This window comes from Protopterus annectens, chromosome 7.part1 (assembly GCF_019279795.1).
Source record: "Protopterus annectens isolate FY-2018-M chromosome 7.part1, PAN1.0, whole genome shotgun sequence".
NCBI lineage: Eukaryota > Metazoa > Chordata > Ceratodontiformes > Protopteridae > Protopterus > Protopterus annectens.
In genome coordinates this window covers 9,855,157-9,871,677 of record NC_056740.1, presented here as the reverse complement: position 1 = coordinate 9,871,677, position 16,521 = coordinate 9,855,157, and the positions used below count along the sequence as shown (strand labels likewise).

General features: G+C 44.1%; 1 protein-coding gene across 1 annotated transcript in view; it reads left to right on the top strand.

Moving 5' to 3' along the window:
- The window catches only part of NCKIPSD (NCK interacting protein with SH3 domain), a 1,945,114-nt gene that overhangs the window by 1,552,458 nt on the left and 376,135 nt on the right, over positions 1-16,521 (top strand). Inside the window, exon 11 of the mRNA XM_044078525.1 lies at positions 699-791. Within this exon, the coding sequence (XP_043934460.1) occupies positions 699-791 (93 nt within the window). The remainder of the gene's footprint in view (positions 1-698; positions 792-16,521) is intronic.

The window sequence follows — 16,521 nt, the reverse complement described above, 5'->3', positions numbered from 1 at the left end:
GAGGAGAAATCTGTCCGAGAAATCAGCCAGTACTATTTATGGAATAAGTGCAGGAATAGCAGATAAGAAGAGGATGGATAGCTTAGATGAGACCAGGAATATCATCTGGACATTAGTGTCAGTATACCTGGCAATTCTTTAGAGTAATTGTCTCCTCATGGAATAAGTCCTACAGATGATCATTCAGAAAAAATTCTTGATTCACCAATTAAATTACCTTGGATTGATCAATAACAATGGCATTTGGTAGCTTTCCAGCATTTTTACTTTTGGCAGAATGTAGTTGCAGGAATAGCAGATAAGAAGAGGATGGATAGCTTAGATGAGACCAGGAATATCATCTGGACATTAGTGTCAGTATACCTGGCAATTCTTTAGAGTAATTGTCTCCTCATGGAATGAAATCTGAACAAAGTCCTACAGATGATCATTCAGAAAAAATTCTTGATTCACCATTTAAATTACCTTGGATTGATCAATAACAATGGCATTTGGTAGCTTTCCAGCATTTTTACTTTTGGCAGAATGTAGTTGCTTAAGGGAAAGTTAAGCATAATGGAAGCAGAACCCTTGAATATGCCATTTTGAGGGGGATTGTTGTTTTGTGTTCAGTCTAGTCAAATGCAATTAACTGTAATATTTCAAGATATGATCTTACTGGGACTAAAAATTAGTAAACTTTTTTTTTTCCTTTGTAGTTCCTTCAAGTAATGTTGTCATGACAACATTAGCCAAGCGTCCCAATGTGAAGATATTTACTGAGAAACTGCTTCTTCTGTTGAACAGAGCAGGTAGGTTCATGACTAAAGCTACAGATAACATTGTAGGGGTGTATCATTCCCATGGTGACAGTAAATATAATACAATATCAGTGCTGTGTATATGACTGTGTGTGTTTGTCTGTGTGCGCACATACGTAAGTTTGTGTGTGTCTGCGTATATCTGTATGGGTCTGCTTTGTTTCATTGAAAGCTCATTTCACTGAATTTCAATTCACCCTGACCAAATCGCTGAAAGCTCAAATTACGGAAAACTCATTTTAACGAATTTCATTTCACTGAAGTGAAGTACTGGCACTGTGTAGATTACTGTAAAGCAAGTAACAGGTATATGCCCATTTCCCCACTGTAGTGCGATCCAGGAGTTGGCATACATAGTTGGGGGGTATGGGGGCACCAGCCCCCCACATTGGGGGGGTGTGGCGGGCGTAGCCCCCCACTTAGTTTGGGTATATATTGTCTTCTGGAAAGTGTTAGTCATTGGTGTTGTAAGTATGCATGTCTGTGGTTTAAAATGTATTGTTTTGAAGCTTTCGGTGAAATATAATATCAAACCAAACTAGGTGGTGGGCTGTACTCCCCACACCGCCAACTTATATATACTAACTCCAGGATCGCACTATAGTGGGGAAAAGGGCATATACCTTTTACTTGCCTTACAGTACTCTACACAGTGCCAGTACTTCACTTCAGTAAAATGAGATTCGATGAAATGAGTTTTCAGTAATTTGAGCCTTCAGCTATTTGGTCAGGGTGAATACAAATTCAGTGAAATGAGCTTGCAATGAAACAAAGTAGACCTATTTATATATATTTATATATATATATATATATATATATATATATATATATATATATATATATATATAAAATGTATGTATGGATCTACTTTCAGTCACTGAAAACACATTTCACTGAATTTCAAATCACTCACACCAAATAGCTGAAATCACTGAAAACCCCTGCACTGCTAGACTGTAACTCATTCCACACCTTTCGGCCCCAGAACTTGGACCGGAGCTCCAAAGGTGGTGGTGTTTCCATATTCATAAAGGACGCACACACCTTCAGACTTGGTAGCCCAACATAAAGCATCAGAGATACTTCAGGTGCAACTAACGTTGGGTAAGACAGCAATTCAGCTCGTAGCCTGCTATAGGTCCCCAACCATGTCCCAAGACACAGACTCCACGTTCCTAAGAACACTGGAGAATATTGGGGTCCAACCTAGCACTCTCATACTGGATGACTTCAGCTACCCCTCCATTAACTGGGAAAACTACTCATGTACCAATACACTTGCCCAACATTTCCTGGAATTCATTAATTCCAGTGCCTTGGACCAGCTCATTCTTATCCCCACTAGAGGTAGCAACATCCTTGACCTGGTCATTACTAACATGGGCGACCATTGCTGTATACCAGAACTCCACTCCTCCCTGGTTAGATCCGACCACAAACTAATCACCTTGGAATTCCACCCCCCCCCCCTCGCAAAGGTAACCTCCATGAAAAACTTATCCAAAGCTAACTTTGGGCTCCTAAAAACAGAAGTGGCAAACTTCACAGCACCCATGCAAATGGAGAATAGTTGCATAACCGCCGAATCATACATCATTGCACGGTACGAAGACGTACACAAATACATGGATCTTGCCATACCCAGTAAAACCAAGACGCTCTCCTCCTAAAAATGGAAGCCAGTCTGGTGGTCCACTGCCATAAACGAACTCTACAACAGAAGGAGGAAACTGATGCGGAATAAGTTGAAATCCCAAGACTGGAAAAACTCCCTTATCAGCCTCAACAAAAAGTTGAGATCCCTCATCAAATCCTCTAAAGCTAGCTATGAAAACAGAATTTTAGATAGTAAAGACAATCACAAGGCCTTCTATATTTATGCAAAGAATCTCCATGGCAATACCCAGATTTGCTCTGAGCTAATACACAATGGTACCTCTTATACTGAGCCAACAGATGTTGCCCTCTCTCCCCTACCAAAGGATCAATCACAATACCAGTAGATTGCCAGGCACCCAGTATTACTGCTGCACAGGTTAAAACTGCACTGTCCAAGGCCAAGAATACAGCTTTTATGGGACCTGACAGTATCCCTGGCTGTGTTCTACATGAACTACAGAATGAACTAGCACCTCACCTGTGTGCCCTGTTCAGTCACAGCCTTACCTCAGGCTTTGTAACCTACCGAATGCACACTCTGCAGTCATCCCTCTCCACAAAGAAGTGACTACAGACCCTGGAAACTATTGCCCCATTAGCCTGACGAGTCTGATATGCAAAGCTGTGGAACGCATCATCATGGACCTAATAAACAAGGATATAGGGAATCTCCAAACTCTGGATCCCACACAGTTTGGTTTTTGTGAAGAGTAGATCATGCCTGCTCAACTTGGTAGACTTCTTTGAGTCAGCCACCAGAGCTGTGGATGAAGGCAAGGTGGTTCATACAGCCTACCTTGATAGGGCCAAGGCCTTTGATACCATTCCCCACTCAGGAATCATAGAAAAACTCACTAAGCTAGGCATTAACCCCTATATTACTAGGTGGGTTGCAAACTGTCTCACAGATGGAACCCACAGTGTGAAAGTAGCTGACTCCAAGTCAGACTTCCGACCAGTCACAAGTGGAGTCCCACAGGGCTCGGTCCTGAGTCCTCTCCTGTTTGGTATCTACTTCTCTGAAGTCCAGGTCAACATGAAGGGACTCTGGCTGACAAAGTTCACAGATGATTGCAAGTTGGGAGCTAATATTAACTCCCCAAGTGATGTTGACATCCTACAGAAAGGCTGCACTGAGACCATCAACTGGTGTCAGAACCATGGCCTTAAGGTCGATGTCAAAAAATGTGTTGTCATGTCCTTTGAGAAAAACCTGGTTCCCATGAATTACCACATCGATGGTAGTCCACTGAACACAGAAGATGTTATAAGAGATCTGGGAACACAGGTTGACAGCAACCTCTCTTTTGACCACCACATTGCCACTGTGGTCAGAAAGTCCTTCTATGTGGCACATCTCATTACTAAGGGTTTTGCATCCAGGAAGAAAGAGGTGATTGTCTCCTTCTACATTTCGCTCATTAGGCCAATCATCGAGTACAATGCCCCATTTGGCATGTACCTCACTAGACACCTGCAACAACTGAAGAGGCCACAAAAGTACCTTACAAAGAGGATCCTAAGCCTTAAACACTTGTCCTATATGGACAGACTCAAAAAACTACGACTATTCTCTGTCTCATATCGCCTACTTAGAGGCGATCTCTGCTTGACTTACAAAGTCATGTCTGGCCCAGCTCTGTTAGAAATGCTCCATCTAAAGAAATCCCAGTCCCTACACACCACATGCTCTAGAGACCTCAACCTAAGTACCACAATCAACAGAACGTGCTGGAGGGACAGGTTCATAACCTAGAGACTGCCCATGCTATGGAATAGACTTCCCATACATGTCAAACAGAGCACCTCACTGGCCCTCTTCAAGAGAAATCTAGATGACTGGATGGGAAATAGAAAATTCACCCTGGGGATCACTTCAGTGGCTCTACTCGACAAAGGCACTGGAAACTAAGGTCGGGTGGCACAATGCCAGGGTAATCCTATGGGATAGGCTTGTAAAGGCTCCAGGGCCATTAGCCTAGTACACATTTATAAACCTGTGAACCTATATATGTATGTATGTGTGTGCGTATATATATATATATATATATATATAGATATAGATATAGATAGATAGATATAGATATAGATATGGGTCTACTTCATGTGACCTAAAGTTCATATGATCGACACTCATTTTACCGACCCCTAAAGCTCAAAACACTGAAAACCCATTTGATTGAAACTCATAACACTGACACATGAAATACAAAGCATTATGCCCTTTTTCCCACTGTAGCTCGATCCTGGAGTGAGAATATATAGTTGGGGGGGAGCCCCCCACATTGTTTACATAAATAGTGTTGTCTGCAAACAGTCAGTGTAGTTATAAGTATCCATGTGTATGTTTGAAATGTATGACGTATGTGGGGGGCTACACCCCCCCACCCCCCTTAACCATATATTCTAACTCCAGGATCGTGCTACAGTGGGGAAAAGGGCATAATGCTTTGAATTTCATGTGTCAGTGTTATGAGTTTCGGTCAATTGGGTTTTAGTGTTTTGAACTTTAGGTGTTTTGGTCTCTGTGAAAAGTCTGTCGATCAAATGAGCTGTTGACCATATGAAGTAGACCCATATATATGTGTGTGTATATATATATATATATATATATATATATATATATATATATATATATATATATATATATATATATATATATATATATCACACATGTATAAGCACAAAATCTGATGATGTCAATTTTCATTCATCCTCAAGAATGGGTTCCAGATCTGAGGTCTGATCCAACTTGGTCGCTACTACAGCTTTTGGAAATGTTTGAGCTCTCCCCTGGCCACAGTGCACTGCTGCCCTGTCACCCCAATCTCATTTGTTGTTTTCTTTACCAGACTGGATTCTATTTCTCCTACCTTCAGACTCGCTCTCTCCTTGATGTTCATCGTGCATACAGCTGCAGTAATTACAGATGGGTTTTCTGCCGTCAGGCGGTCCCTCGGTCAGCCGAATTCCAAAGTCTAGGTCCGGCGTCGGTTGTTGTCGCTTTCTCTCCTGACGTCATTGAGGCCGGAGTATATAAGACACAGCCGACGCCATGTTCTTCAGTCTTTTTTGCCGCGCAGTGCCCGAAGCAGAAGCAGTTCGCAAGTGCCGGTCGGCCAGCTCCTGAATTACGGAAATATTGGAAACCGAAGTCTTCATTAAAGCTAAGTACTCCGTTGGGGAAACTTTTCTTGCCTCAGACCGATGTCAGAAAAAGTTAATAATTGTATTTCTTGTGGGAAGCAAATACCGCATAAGGATTTCCATTCCCTCTGCATACCTTGTTTAGGCCCAGACCACGACGTCTCGGGCTGTCGCTTTTGCGCTACCTTCAATAAACGCACTATTAAGCGTCGGGCAGAGTTCGCTCAACACTTTTTTGGTAAAGCCTTTGATTATAAAATGTCGTCTGATACTCCGACTACCGTTTTGTCCAAAAAACGCAAGGACAAGGACCAACATGCGAGGCCCGCGGTCCCCGCCGACACCACGCCAAAACAGGCTACACGTCCGGTTCTCAGCGAGACGCCTTTGCAGTCCCTGACTACCGACGACACTCCTTTGGCGGTGTCCTCTGTACCCGAGACCGCTGGTACCTTGGCCCTTTCTCAGACTACAACCACCGAAGCCTTTGCTAATGTTGAGCCTACTAATGTGGACAGGTCCACTTCCACCCATGGTGTCTTTAGACCCTCATCTTCTTTTTCTATTAAGGCCTTTACTAAATCCAAAGCAGCCAGGCATCTCAAGAGGCCTGTTGCACAGGGCCCATCTCCAGGTCCCATGCCTAAAAAAACAGATGCTTAAAATGGCTGAGGATTTAATTACTCTTATCAGGGGTTCTCAACCCCCTCCAGACAAGAGACCCAGAGTGGAGGAAGATTCTCCCTCTTCTGATCAGGGATCCATTTTATCAGAACATTCTGATGTAGAGGAACACTCTTACTCCCCTTTTGAGGATTCTGATGCAGAGCAGTCCATTCCTTCTGTATCTCCTCCTGAGGATTTTTCCTTTGGGGAAACCTTGCACACCTTGAGGGAACCCTTCCATTGGGAAGGCCAAGACTTTTCAGATTCCAAGAAAAGACTTAGGGAATTTCTTTTGTTACCTCAACACAGACCTCTGGCGATACCTCCTGTTTTGGACATACTTGATTATGTTTATTCGGAGGCTTGCCTTAACCCGAATTCTCTGCCTCCTGCACCAGTCAAACCTGATAGGTACTACAGAGTACCTAACTCTCACCAATTTCTCTTCAAAAGCCATAATGCTGACCCTGAAACCATTTCACAAGGCCCCAAGGGATTGAAGACCTCCACTGCCAAGAATCCACTTCCTGCAGAAAGAGAGTCAAGATCTTTAGAAAAGTGGGGAAAAAAGGTATATACCTCGGCCACCCTAGCCATGAGGGCCTTAAATTGTCAGTTTCATATGCTTAAATATCAACAGTTCCTGTTATCACAATTAAGGAATAAGATGTCTCAACCTGAACAACCAGATTTGAAGGAGTTACAGGATATGATGCATAGTGCAGAGCAAGTGGCTAAACACACCTTACAATGTGGTTATGATGCCCTAGAGGCCTCAAGTAGAGCGGCTGCTACAGGATCAGTCATTCGCAGACATGCCTGGCTTAGGGAACAAAACTTGTCTGATCATGTGAAAGCTAAACTTCTAGATGCTCCTTTACAAAAGGATGTGCTGTTTGGTACTAATGCTGAGGAGATACTACGGAAAATGAAAGAAAAAGCCAAATCTATGCAAACTGTCAAAGCTTTTTTACAGGTCCAACCACCACGTTTTAGCAGGAATTGGCCTTCAAATAACTGGTCCTTTCCAGCCACTGACAAGCCCCAAAGAGGTAGTTACAGACGCACAAGGGGCAGGGGGCAATCACAAGGATCATATAGAGGCTGACAATGGCAAACTCCAGCACCAAGAGGTGGCGAAGACAGTGCATAACAATACAGGAAGCAAACCCAATGACTCTCTCATTTCCATGCCAAGCATGTCTCAGCTGGCAGCACCTTTGGGAGGAAAGCTAGCATTATTTGCAAACAATTGTCATATTGTCACAGCAGTCAAATGGATCCTGGACATTATAAACAGAGGTTACAAATTTCAATTTCACACTCTTCCAAAAATGAGAGGCATGCCAAACCTGCCACAAAATCAAAGGGCAGAGGCACAACTACAAATTTCAAAGCTCATAAGCATGAGAGCTATTCAAGAGGTACCTACTCACGACAAAGGTCAAGGTTTTTATTCAAGACTTTTTCTGGTACCAAGGAAAGGAACCGACTGGAGACCCATTTTGGACTTATCCATCCTAAACACATTTCTACTCGTACCAAAATTCAAGATGCTCACATTACAGCAGCTTCTTCCCATGCTGGGCAAGGAGTTTTGGCTGGTAACATTGGACCTCAAGGAGGCATACCTGCATGTCCCAATCAGACAAAGCTGCAGAAGATACCTCAGATTTCTTGCAGGTTCAATCCACTATCAATTCTCTGCATTGCCCTTTGGCTTATCTACTGCGACCAGAGTATTCACAAAGTGCCTGGCATCAGTGATTGCCTACTGCAGACTTCAAGGGATACAAATTTACCCTTATTTAGACGACTGCCTGATCCAAGCGGACAGCAAGCACATACTTCTGGAACATCTGGCGTATGTGACACGGTTACTGCATTCTCTGGGATACACAATCAACAGAGAGAAATCAAGGCTAACACCATCTCAGAAAATAACTTTCCTGGGTGCCAACTTGGACACAAACACCCAGATGGCCTACCTTACACCAGAAAAACAGGGGCAACTATCTCAGTACTTCAAAATACTAGCAAAATGTACCAGGCTTACTGCAAGGAAAATCCTGCAGGCTCTGGGATTCATGGCATCTTGCATTCTTTTAATCCCATGTGCAAAGCTGCATATGAGGAAACTTCAATGGTACATAAAAAACCTATGGTCTCAACACAGTCAAAGTTTGGAAACAATAATACCAATAATTCCATGTTTGCAAAAGGAATTTCTATGGTGGGCCCAAGCATGTCAAGCAAACACAGGCCTCCCATTCTGCAAGCCTCAAGCAAAGCAAGTCATCACAACAGACGCCTCAGATTACGCCTGGGGGGCGCACATGATGGACAGGTGCATTCAGGGCAAATGGTCCCAAAAGGAAAAGCACCTTCACATCAATCAAAAAGAAATGCTAGCAGTAATAAATGCAATTACAGCTTGAAAGGACTTCCTGCATCCAGGACAATTACTGATAAGAACAGACAACACCACAGTAATGTGGTACATAAACAAACAAGGAGGAACACATTCATACCCCTTGTGCAGACTAGCCATGACTCTTTGGAACTTGGCTCTGGAATGGCAAATCGAACTTCAAGCACAGTACTTGCCAGGATTGGAAAACACGCTGGCAGACAATCTAAGCAGAAATATGACAGATCCACACGAATGGAAGTTACATCCTCAGGTGTTTACAGAAATAATCCAAGCGTGGGGGAGGCCAGACATAGATCTTTTTGCCTCCCACAGGAATCATCAATTGGAAAAGTTTTGTTCAAGGACCTTTCATCCAAAGGCCTGGGGAGTGGACGCCCTTTCATTCAGTTGGACAGCATGGACAGTTTACGCATCCCCACCTCTGCCTCTTCTGTCCAAGGTGCTTTTGAAAGCAAGAGCAGACAGACCGAAGATGATACTGATTGCTCCAGATTGGCCAAGGCAACACTGGTACCCACTCCTGAGGAGCCTAACACATACTCCTCCCTGGTCCCTGCCTCTAATGCCTCTTCTGCTCACTCAGCACAGCTACAAAACTCTTCACAGTCAACTGAAAACACTCAATCTTGCTGCATGGAAAATTCCTTAACACCACAACAGACCCTACTCTCCAAGGAGGTGCAGGATGTCATTTTGGAGGCCAGAAGGCCATCTACTAGAAAAAGCTTACTCCGCAAAATGGAAGCGGTTTTGCTGTTGGAATGAGAAAAAAGGCCAGGACCCTGCAAACCTGAACTTGCCTCAGGTATTACAGTATCTAGCTGAGCTGCTGAACAGTGGAATTTCATTTTCTTCCATAAAAATCCATGCCTCAGCCATTTCTGCAGAATTCAACACGGATCCTCCCTTATTTTCTCACCCACTTTTACGACAGTTCCTCAGAGGGGCTAAGAATATAAGACCACCAAGGAAACAACCAATACCAGCCTGGGATCTTAATTACGTACTAGAAAAATTAACATTGCCTCCTTTTGAACCAGCTGCCTCAACAGATTTGCAATATTTGTCCTGGAAAACAGCCTTCCTTCTGGCTATCACTTCAGCTCGTAGAGTTTCCGAACTACAGGCCCTCATGGCGGTGCAGCCCTTTCTCATCTTCCATTAGGACAAGGTTTCCCTTCGTACCAACCCATCTTTTATGCCTAAAGTGGTATCCAGGGTAGCTTTAAATCAAGCCATACACCTTCCTACCTTTTACCCCAATCCTCAAAACAAAGGGGAAAGGCTGCTACATTCTTTAGACATCCATAGGCAGCTACGTTACTATTTGGACAGAACAAAGTCCTTTAGGAAATCAGAACAACTCTTTGTGTCCTATGCTGTAGGGGCTCAAGGGAAGCCAGTTTCCAAGCAGACTATTTCAAAGTGGATAGGCCACTGCATACGGTTTTGTTATTCCTATCATGGGAAATCTGTTCCTACAGGTATCAGATCACACTCCACCAGGGCCACAGCTACCTCTACAGCCTTCCTCAGAGGAGTTCCTACCAAAGATATTTTGGTGGCAGCCACTTGGAGTTCTGTACATACCTTCACAAAACACTACCACCTGCCTTTATATTCCAGAACTAGAGCAGGCTTTGCCAATGCTGTGTTGCAGGGCATTCTGGCTCAACCCAGTTCCTCCTAGTACCTACCACCCTGTGCGTAGCTTTGGGACTCTACCCATCTGTGTTTACTGCAGCTGTATGCACGATGAACATAGTACAGTTTTGTACCTACCATAAATGTAGATGTTCGAGTGCTAATACAGCTGCAGTACAGGTTTCCCTCCCTCCTTCCCCACTTGGTAAAGGCATGGGGCCTAACAACCTCTTCATACAACCTGACTGGATTATCCTTCTATGGTTTATTTGCTTGCAACTACTGATTTTGGATTATATTGCATTGCTTGTATATACATATAAACATAATTTATGTATTGCCTTCCTTCTGGGGGCACCTGACATCTGGGGCAAGAAAGACTGAAGAACATGGCGTCGGCTGTGTCTTATATATTCCGGCCTCACTGACGTCAGGAGAGAAAGCGACAACAACCGACGCCGGACCTAGACTTTGGAATTCGGCCGACCGAGGGACCGCCTGATGGCAGAAAACCCATCTGTGATTACTGCAGCTGTATTAGCACTCGAACATCTACATTTATGGTAGGTACAAAACTGTACTTTTTTTTGTCTCCCTTTATTGCCGCATTTCCCAAAAAAAAAAAATAGTTCTTTTTATCTCTTTTTTTGTCCCCTACCTTCGTTTCTTCCTGGTATTTATTTCTTTCTGTTGGGAGTTATGTCTGAGAAAAGTTTTAAAAAGTGTATCCGTTGTTGATACCAGATGTCCATTTAAGACTGGCATTCTCTTTGCTTATATTGTCTAGGTCCAGAGCACTTGGACTTGCACTGTGAGATATGAGGGCCTTTTAATCCAAGGGCTGTCAATGAGAGAAAGAATAAGTTGATTTAAAGTCCTGTGGCCCTCCTCTTTTTTTTATGGCCTTACCAAAACATCTGCTCTCGACTTCTTCCAACAAACATTGAAAAAAGCCTAGGCCGAGATCCCAGCCTCCTCGGAGCCAGCGACATCATCATCAAAAACAGATCCAAGCTCTCCAGCTGTGTCAAAGGTCTCTGATCCGAAGAAGGCCTCTTTGTCGCCTAAGAAAAAGATAATTTTGGAGACGGTCATCAGATTCAAAACCCTTGCTTCGACATACTTATTCGCATTCCATAGACCCATTTCCACATCTGCTCCTTTCTCCTTATGTTGTGTCCTCTCATTCAACCAGAAGCCTCACCGAAGCAGATGTGGTGAGAATGGTGTGGGAGCTGGTCACCAAGCAGATCCAGAAGGGTACCTTGTTAGTTCCAACCCCATTGGATCTGGGACATTCTCCTTCTTCCACTCCTCCTCTGACTGACCCCATGCTCTGAGTTCTCGGGTCTGACAGTCCTGGTCCTGTCTTGGTTGGATCCGAGGAAATTGGTTTCATCAAATCTTACTATGACTTTGACCTTCTCTGCCCCAACGTGTGTAGATCTAGAGGGCTCTCGGAGCCAAAGCCTTCATGATGGGTCTGGCGCTGAACAGCTTGGCTCCATCTTCCTCCTCAGGTGATCACCCTTTGGGAGTGGGGGAGTTAACAGACCAGAGACACTTGTCATCTGCTCTAGTGGTTTCCTTATCCCCAGGGAGATCAGCTTTTGAGGTGGTTCAGAATGTCTTCTCTGAGTCTTTAGAGTATAGTGGTTCTCCCCCACCTTGGACCCATCCCTGGCTACCCATCTGGTTCTGTCTAGTTGATCCCCGTCATTCCGCACAGGGACAGCCAGCACATGACCTCCAGTCTCCCCAATCTGGGATCCCTAGCTCTTACGACACTTCTCTGGATCATCCCACCAAAGAAGTCCCTCTAAGAGAAGGTGTAAGAGGAAGCACCTTGACTCACAGGAGGAGTCTCTTACCATTGATACTGATTTCGATGAAGGGGAAGGTTCCCCCAACCAACCACCCAAAGACAGCTCCTTTGGATATATCCTTTAACTCCTGAAGCAGAAGAGTGATTGGTCTGCCCACACCCCTACCTCTGAGGTATCAGTATACATGGAGGCTTTTGGCTCTGGCCCATCTTCCTACTGGGTTGCCCCACCTCCTGATGAATTAGTGGATTTGATTTGTCCTAAGGCATGGAAGGAGCCATATTCAGTCGAGTCAATACCAAAAAGACCTGACAGGATTGTGGCACGCCCGATAGAAAGGCAGTATTGGAGTAGGGGTGTACCGGTTGATGTCACAGTTGTGGTGGCGGCCACAAAGAAAAAACCCGCAGAGGAGAGTTCAACTGTCCACCCTCCTAACAGGGAGTAAGTCGATGGACAGACTGGGGAAGCGAGTTTATGCTTCAGCGAATTTTGCTATCTGATTGCAGAACTGTTTAGCCTATTTTACTAGACTGCAAAGGGACTTACTTAATCAAGGAACTTTCCAGCTCATTGGCCAAGGCTACGACCGAAGAGGTCCAAACTTTTGTTGCTCCTCAGCTGAGTACCTTATAGTCTGTGGTTAATTCGTGCATGCAGTTGTCTAACGCTGCAGAGGGTGCCACTCAGACGACAGTTCAGACTTAGCCATGAGGAGGCAAGCCTGGATGCGCCCATGTGATTTTGCAGAGCCTTTTAAGTCTTCGTTCATCAGCACTCTGTTTGACGGATCATCACTCTTTGGCCCTACAGTGAAAGGAGCGCTTTCCACATGTGAGAAGGATGGGAAGACGCTTTCTGCCGTTAGAGTGTGTTTTTCAATCCCTCCACCCAATGATCCTTTTCTAGGAATCAGAGAGGGGGGTCATAGAATGGGGTTCAGAAAGTCACAAGGTCCATTCCCTGACACGCATGTAACTGGTTCTCCCAGAGGCAGAGGGGGAAACAGGAATAATAGAAGATGCCCAAGAGGCAGAGGAGGCCAGCAGAATCATGGGTCCAGAGAAATGTTCTTTGATAGACCCCATCAGCGCTCCTGAAGGGAGGCCCCGTTGTTGTCCTCTGGAGGCAGTCGGGAACGTTTTTCTATGCACCAATCGGCCTGGCTAGCTTTAACAAATGATACTTGGGTGCAAAGAATTATTACCAGAGGTTATTCCATACCATTTTCCCTTCCTCTTCTGATGACTTCCACGCAGTCAAGGGGAGCCAGCAACTCGACAGATTCTACAGTTGCTAGAAAAAGAGTAATCCAATAGGTCCCACCAGACCAGAAAGGATCCAGAACTTTACTCATGGTTCTTTAGTTCCAAAGAAAACAAAAACCTGGAGACCAATTTTGAATCTCAGTGTGTTAAGCAAGTCAGTCACACATAAAAGTTCCAAATGGTGGTCGTACAATCAGTTGTACCCTTTTGGGACGCATCATATAAAAATGAACAGATGATCCAGGAGGCACCTGTGCTTCTGACTAGGAGCCAGTTATTTCCAGTTCAGAGCTCTGTCCTTTAGCCCCCAGAGTGTTTACTAAATGTGTGGCAGTAGTAGCAACTCACTTGGGACTGCAAGGAATTGGTGTGTTTCCTTATCTGGACGACTGACTCATCACCGCTGCAACCAGGCATCAACTGGTATTCAATGCTGGGAATCATTATAAACCATGCAAAGTCTCAATTGCAGCCCACCCAAAGACTAGACTTCATAAGAGCACTATTCAACACATCATCCATGGTTGCTTTCATTCCCTATCCTCATCGTCTCAACATCAGAAACCAAACAAAGAAGATAATTTGCAGTCCAAAAATTTCAGCCAGGAAATAGTTACAAGCTCTGGGCTCGATGGCGACAGCCATTACTCTAGTTCCTCTGGCGAGATACCATATGAGAGTTCTACAGATAATGCTGCAAACTCAAGGGTCCTTCACCCACCCCATGTCAGCAACGATAAGGATAACTCAGATTTGCAAGGACTATCTCAAATGCTTGTTTCAGTAAGATCAACCTCAGCAAGGTCACCCATTTGTCCTACCTCATCCCAAGGCTGTAGTGACCATGGATGCTTCCCAGAAAGGGTGGGAGGGGCATTATCTGAGAAAGACAGTTCAATGCACTTGATCCCCCAAAGTGGCCAATTTGCATATAAATGTCCTGGAGAAGAGAGAGGTGCTGTTAGCATTGCGAGCATTCCAAGGCTGCCTTCCTTTGGGAACAGTTGCAGTCCAAATGGGCAACATCAATAGTTTGGTATATGAACAAACAAGGAGGAACCAGATTTATCCTCTGAGTCGAGATGCCATTAGAGTATGGCAGTGGGCGATAACCTCCATTTGCTTTCTCGTACCAATGCACATTCTGGGGGAAGTCCAACGTAATTGCAGACAAGCTCAGCAAATCCATTCTGTTACCTCATGAGTGGTCCCTCAACCACCGAGTAGTGAAAATAATTTTTTGTTGGTCGGGCCAACCCTCCTACAACCTATTTGCATCCCCTCTGAACAACAAATGCAGCAGCTTCTTTGCCCTAATCCCCCCTCAAGGGGAGTCACCAAGGGACGCTCTTTTACACGAGTGGCCCCCAGTGTCTTGTACACCTACTCTCCAACTCCCCTGATCCCCAAGTTTTTACAAAAAGCATCCAGATTGAAGAACAGTATAATCCTTGTTGCACCTTACTGGCCTCGACAGATCTGGTTCCCCTTCCTGTGGTCTCATATCCTAGCTCCACCATGTAGTCTGGATCCAATTCCAGACCTTCTTTGCCATCTGACAGGATTGACTCCTCCAGACCTAACAAATCTCAAACTAACCACATGGTTTCTGCAGTTCCCATGATAGCCAAGCACTCTACTTTGTCCTCCCCATCCATTCCATTTTGCTATCCTCCCATAAACCCTATATGAGGAAATTATATAAGAGCAAATGGAAAAGATTTGTCATCTGGGCTGAACAGCATGATATATACAGCCTTTTCACATCACCCATCTATACAGTTCTCCAATGCCTTGCAGAACTGTTTCACAAAGAAGCTAGTGCTTCTACCATTAAGTTTCAGTTAGCAGCTATCTCAAATTTTCATGTTGGAATTTCAGGTTCTTCATCGACTTCTGCCAAAATCTGTGAAGTATTTTTGAATGGTACACTTCTCCTGAGACCACCTTTGCAGGATCCCATACCTCCTTGAGACCTTTCCTTAGTACTTCAGGCATTAACTGCTTCTCCCTTTGAACCGGCAGCAAAGTGTGCATTAAAATTTCTCTCCTGGAAAACTGTCTTTCTAGTAGCCATAACCTCTGCTAGGAGAGTTTCAGAGATTCAAGCCTTATCCTCTAAACCTCCTTATCATTTTTCACAAGGGCCAGGGTATCCTTACGTACCAATGCTTCCTTTCTGCCAAAGTTGTCAGAAACCAGTATCAATCAAGCCATCAGTCTGCCAGTATTTTTTTCCAAACTACAGTAATAAGGGAGAATTTCTTCCCCACTCATTGCATGTTCATTGGCAGTTACGCTACTATCTGCAAAGGAATAAAGAATTCAGAAAATCAGACCAACTGTTTCCTTTGCTCATCAGAAATTAGGCCAACCCATTATAAAAAAGTGACTATAACCAAGTGGATTACAGAATGCATTACTTTGGCTTACACAGTCTCGAATGTTCCTCTATAGAAACTGGTAAAAGTTCATTTCACCAGCTCTGTGGCGAAATCCTTGGTTTTTCAGTTTAGAGCCTCCTTAGATGATATTTGTGCAGCTGCTGCATGATCAAATCCACACACATTTATCAAACATTACAAACTGGCTTTGGTCTCAAGAAGGTAGATCAGTATTTGGCTCAACTGTTCTCCAGTATGTCCTTCCTTAGGGTCCACCCAGGGCTTAAGTAGCTGGGGACTCTGTCCCATTCATGAGGATGAATGAAAATTGACAAAATCAGATAAAGAAGTTATGTACTCCAAATAACATTGTATCTGTGTTGTCTATTTTCAATCAGTCTCACATCCCCTCACTCCATCCCCTTCCTTTCATTTTTTTCTGCCTTGAGGTGAACATGCGAACAAGAGATTTCCCTAGATCATGAAGGATAATTTCTGTAAACCTGGCATTGTATGCTTTATCATTTTAATCAAGTCATAACTGTTTTCCTTTTTTGTCAAGAACAGGTAGTTTCTGCTTTGCAGATAATTTCTATGAATTGTGGTATACAAGTCCTTTTTGGCATGTGTTTATTCTGTCTCTAAGCTAACCTGAGGTGACAGGGTAGCAGTGCATTGTGGGTAGGAAGAGAG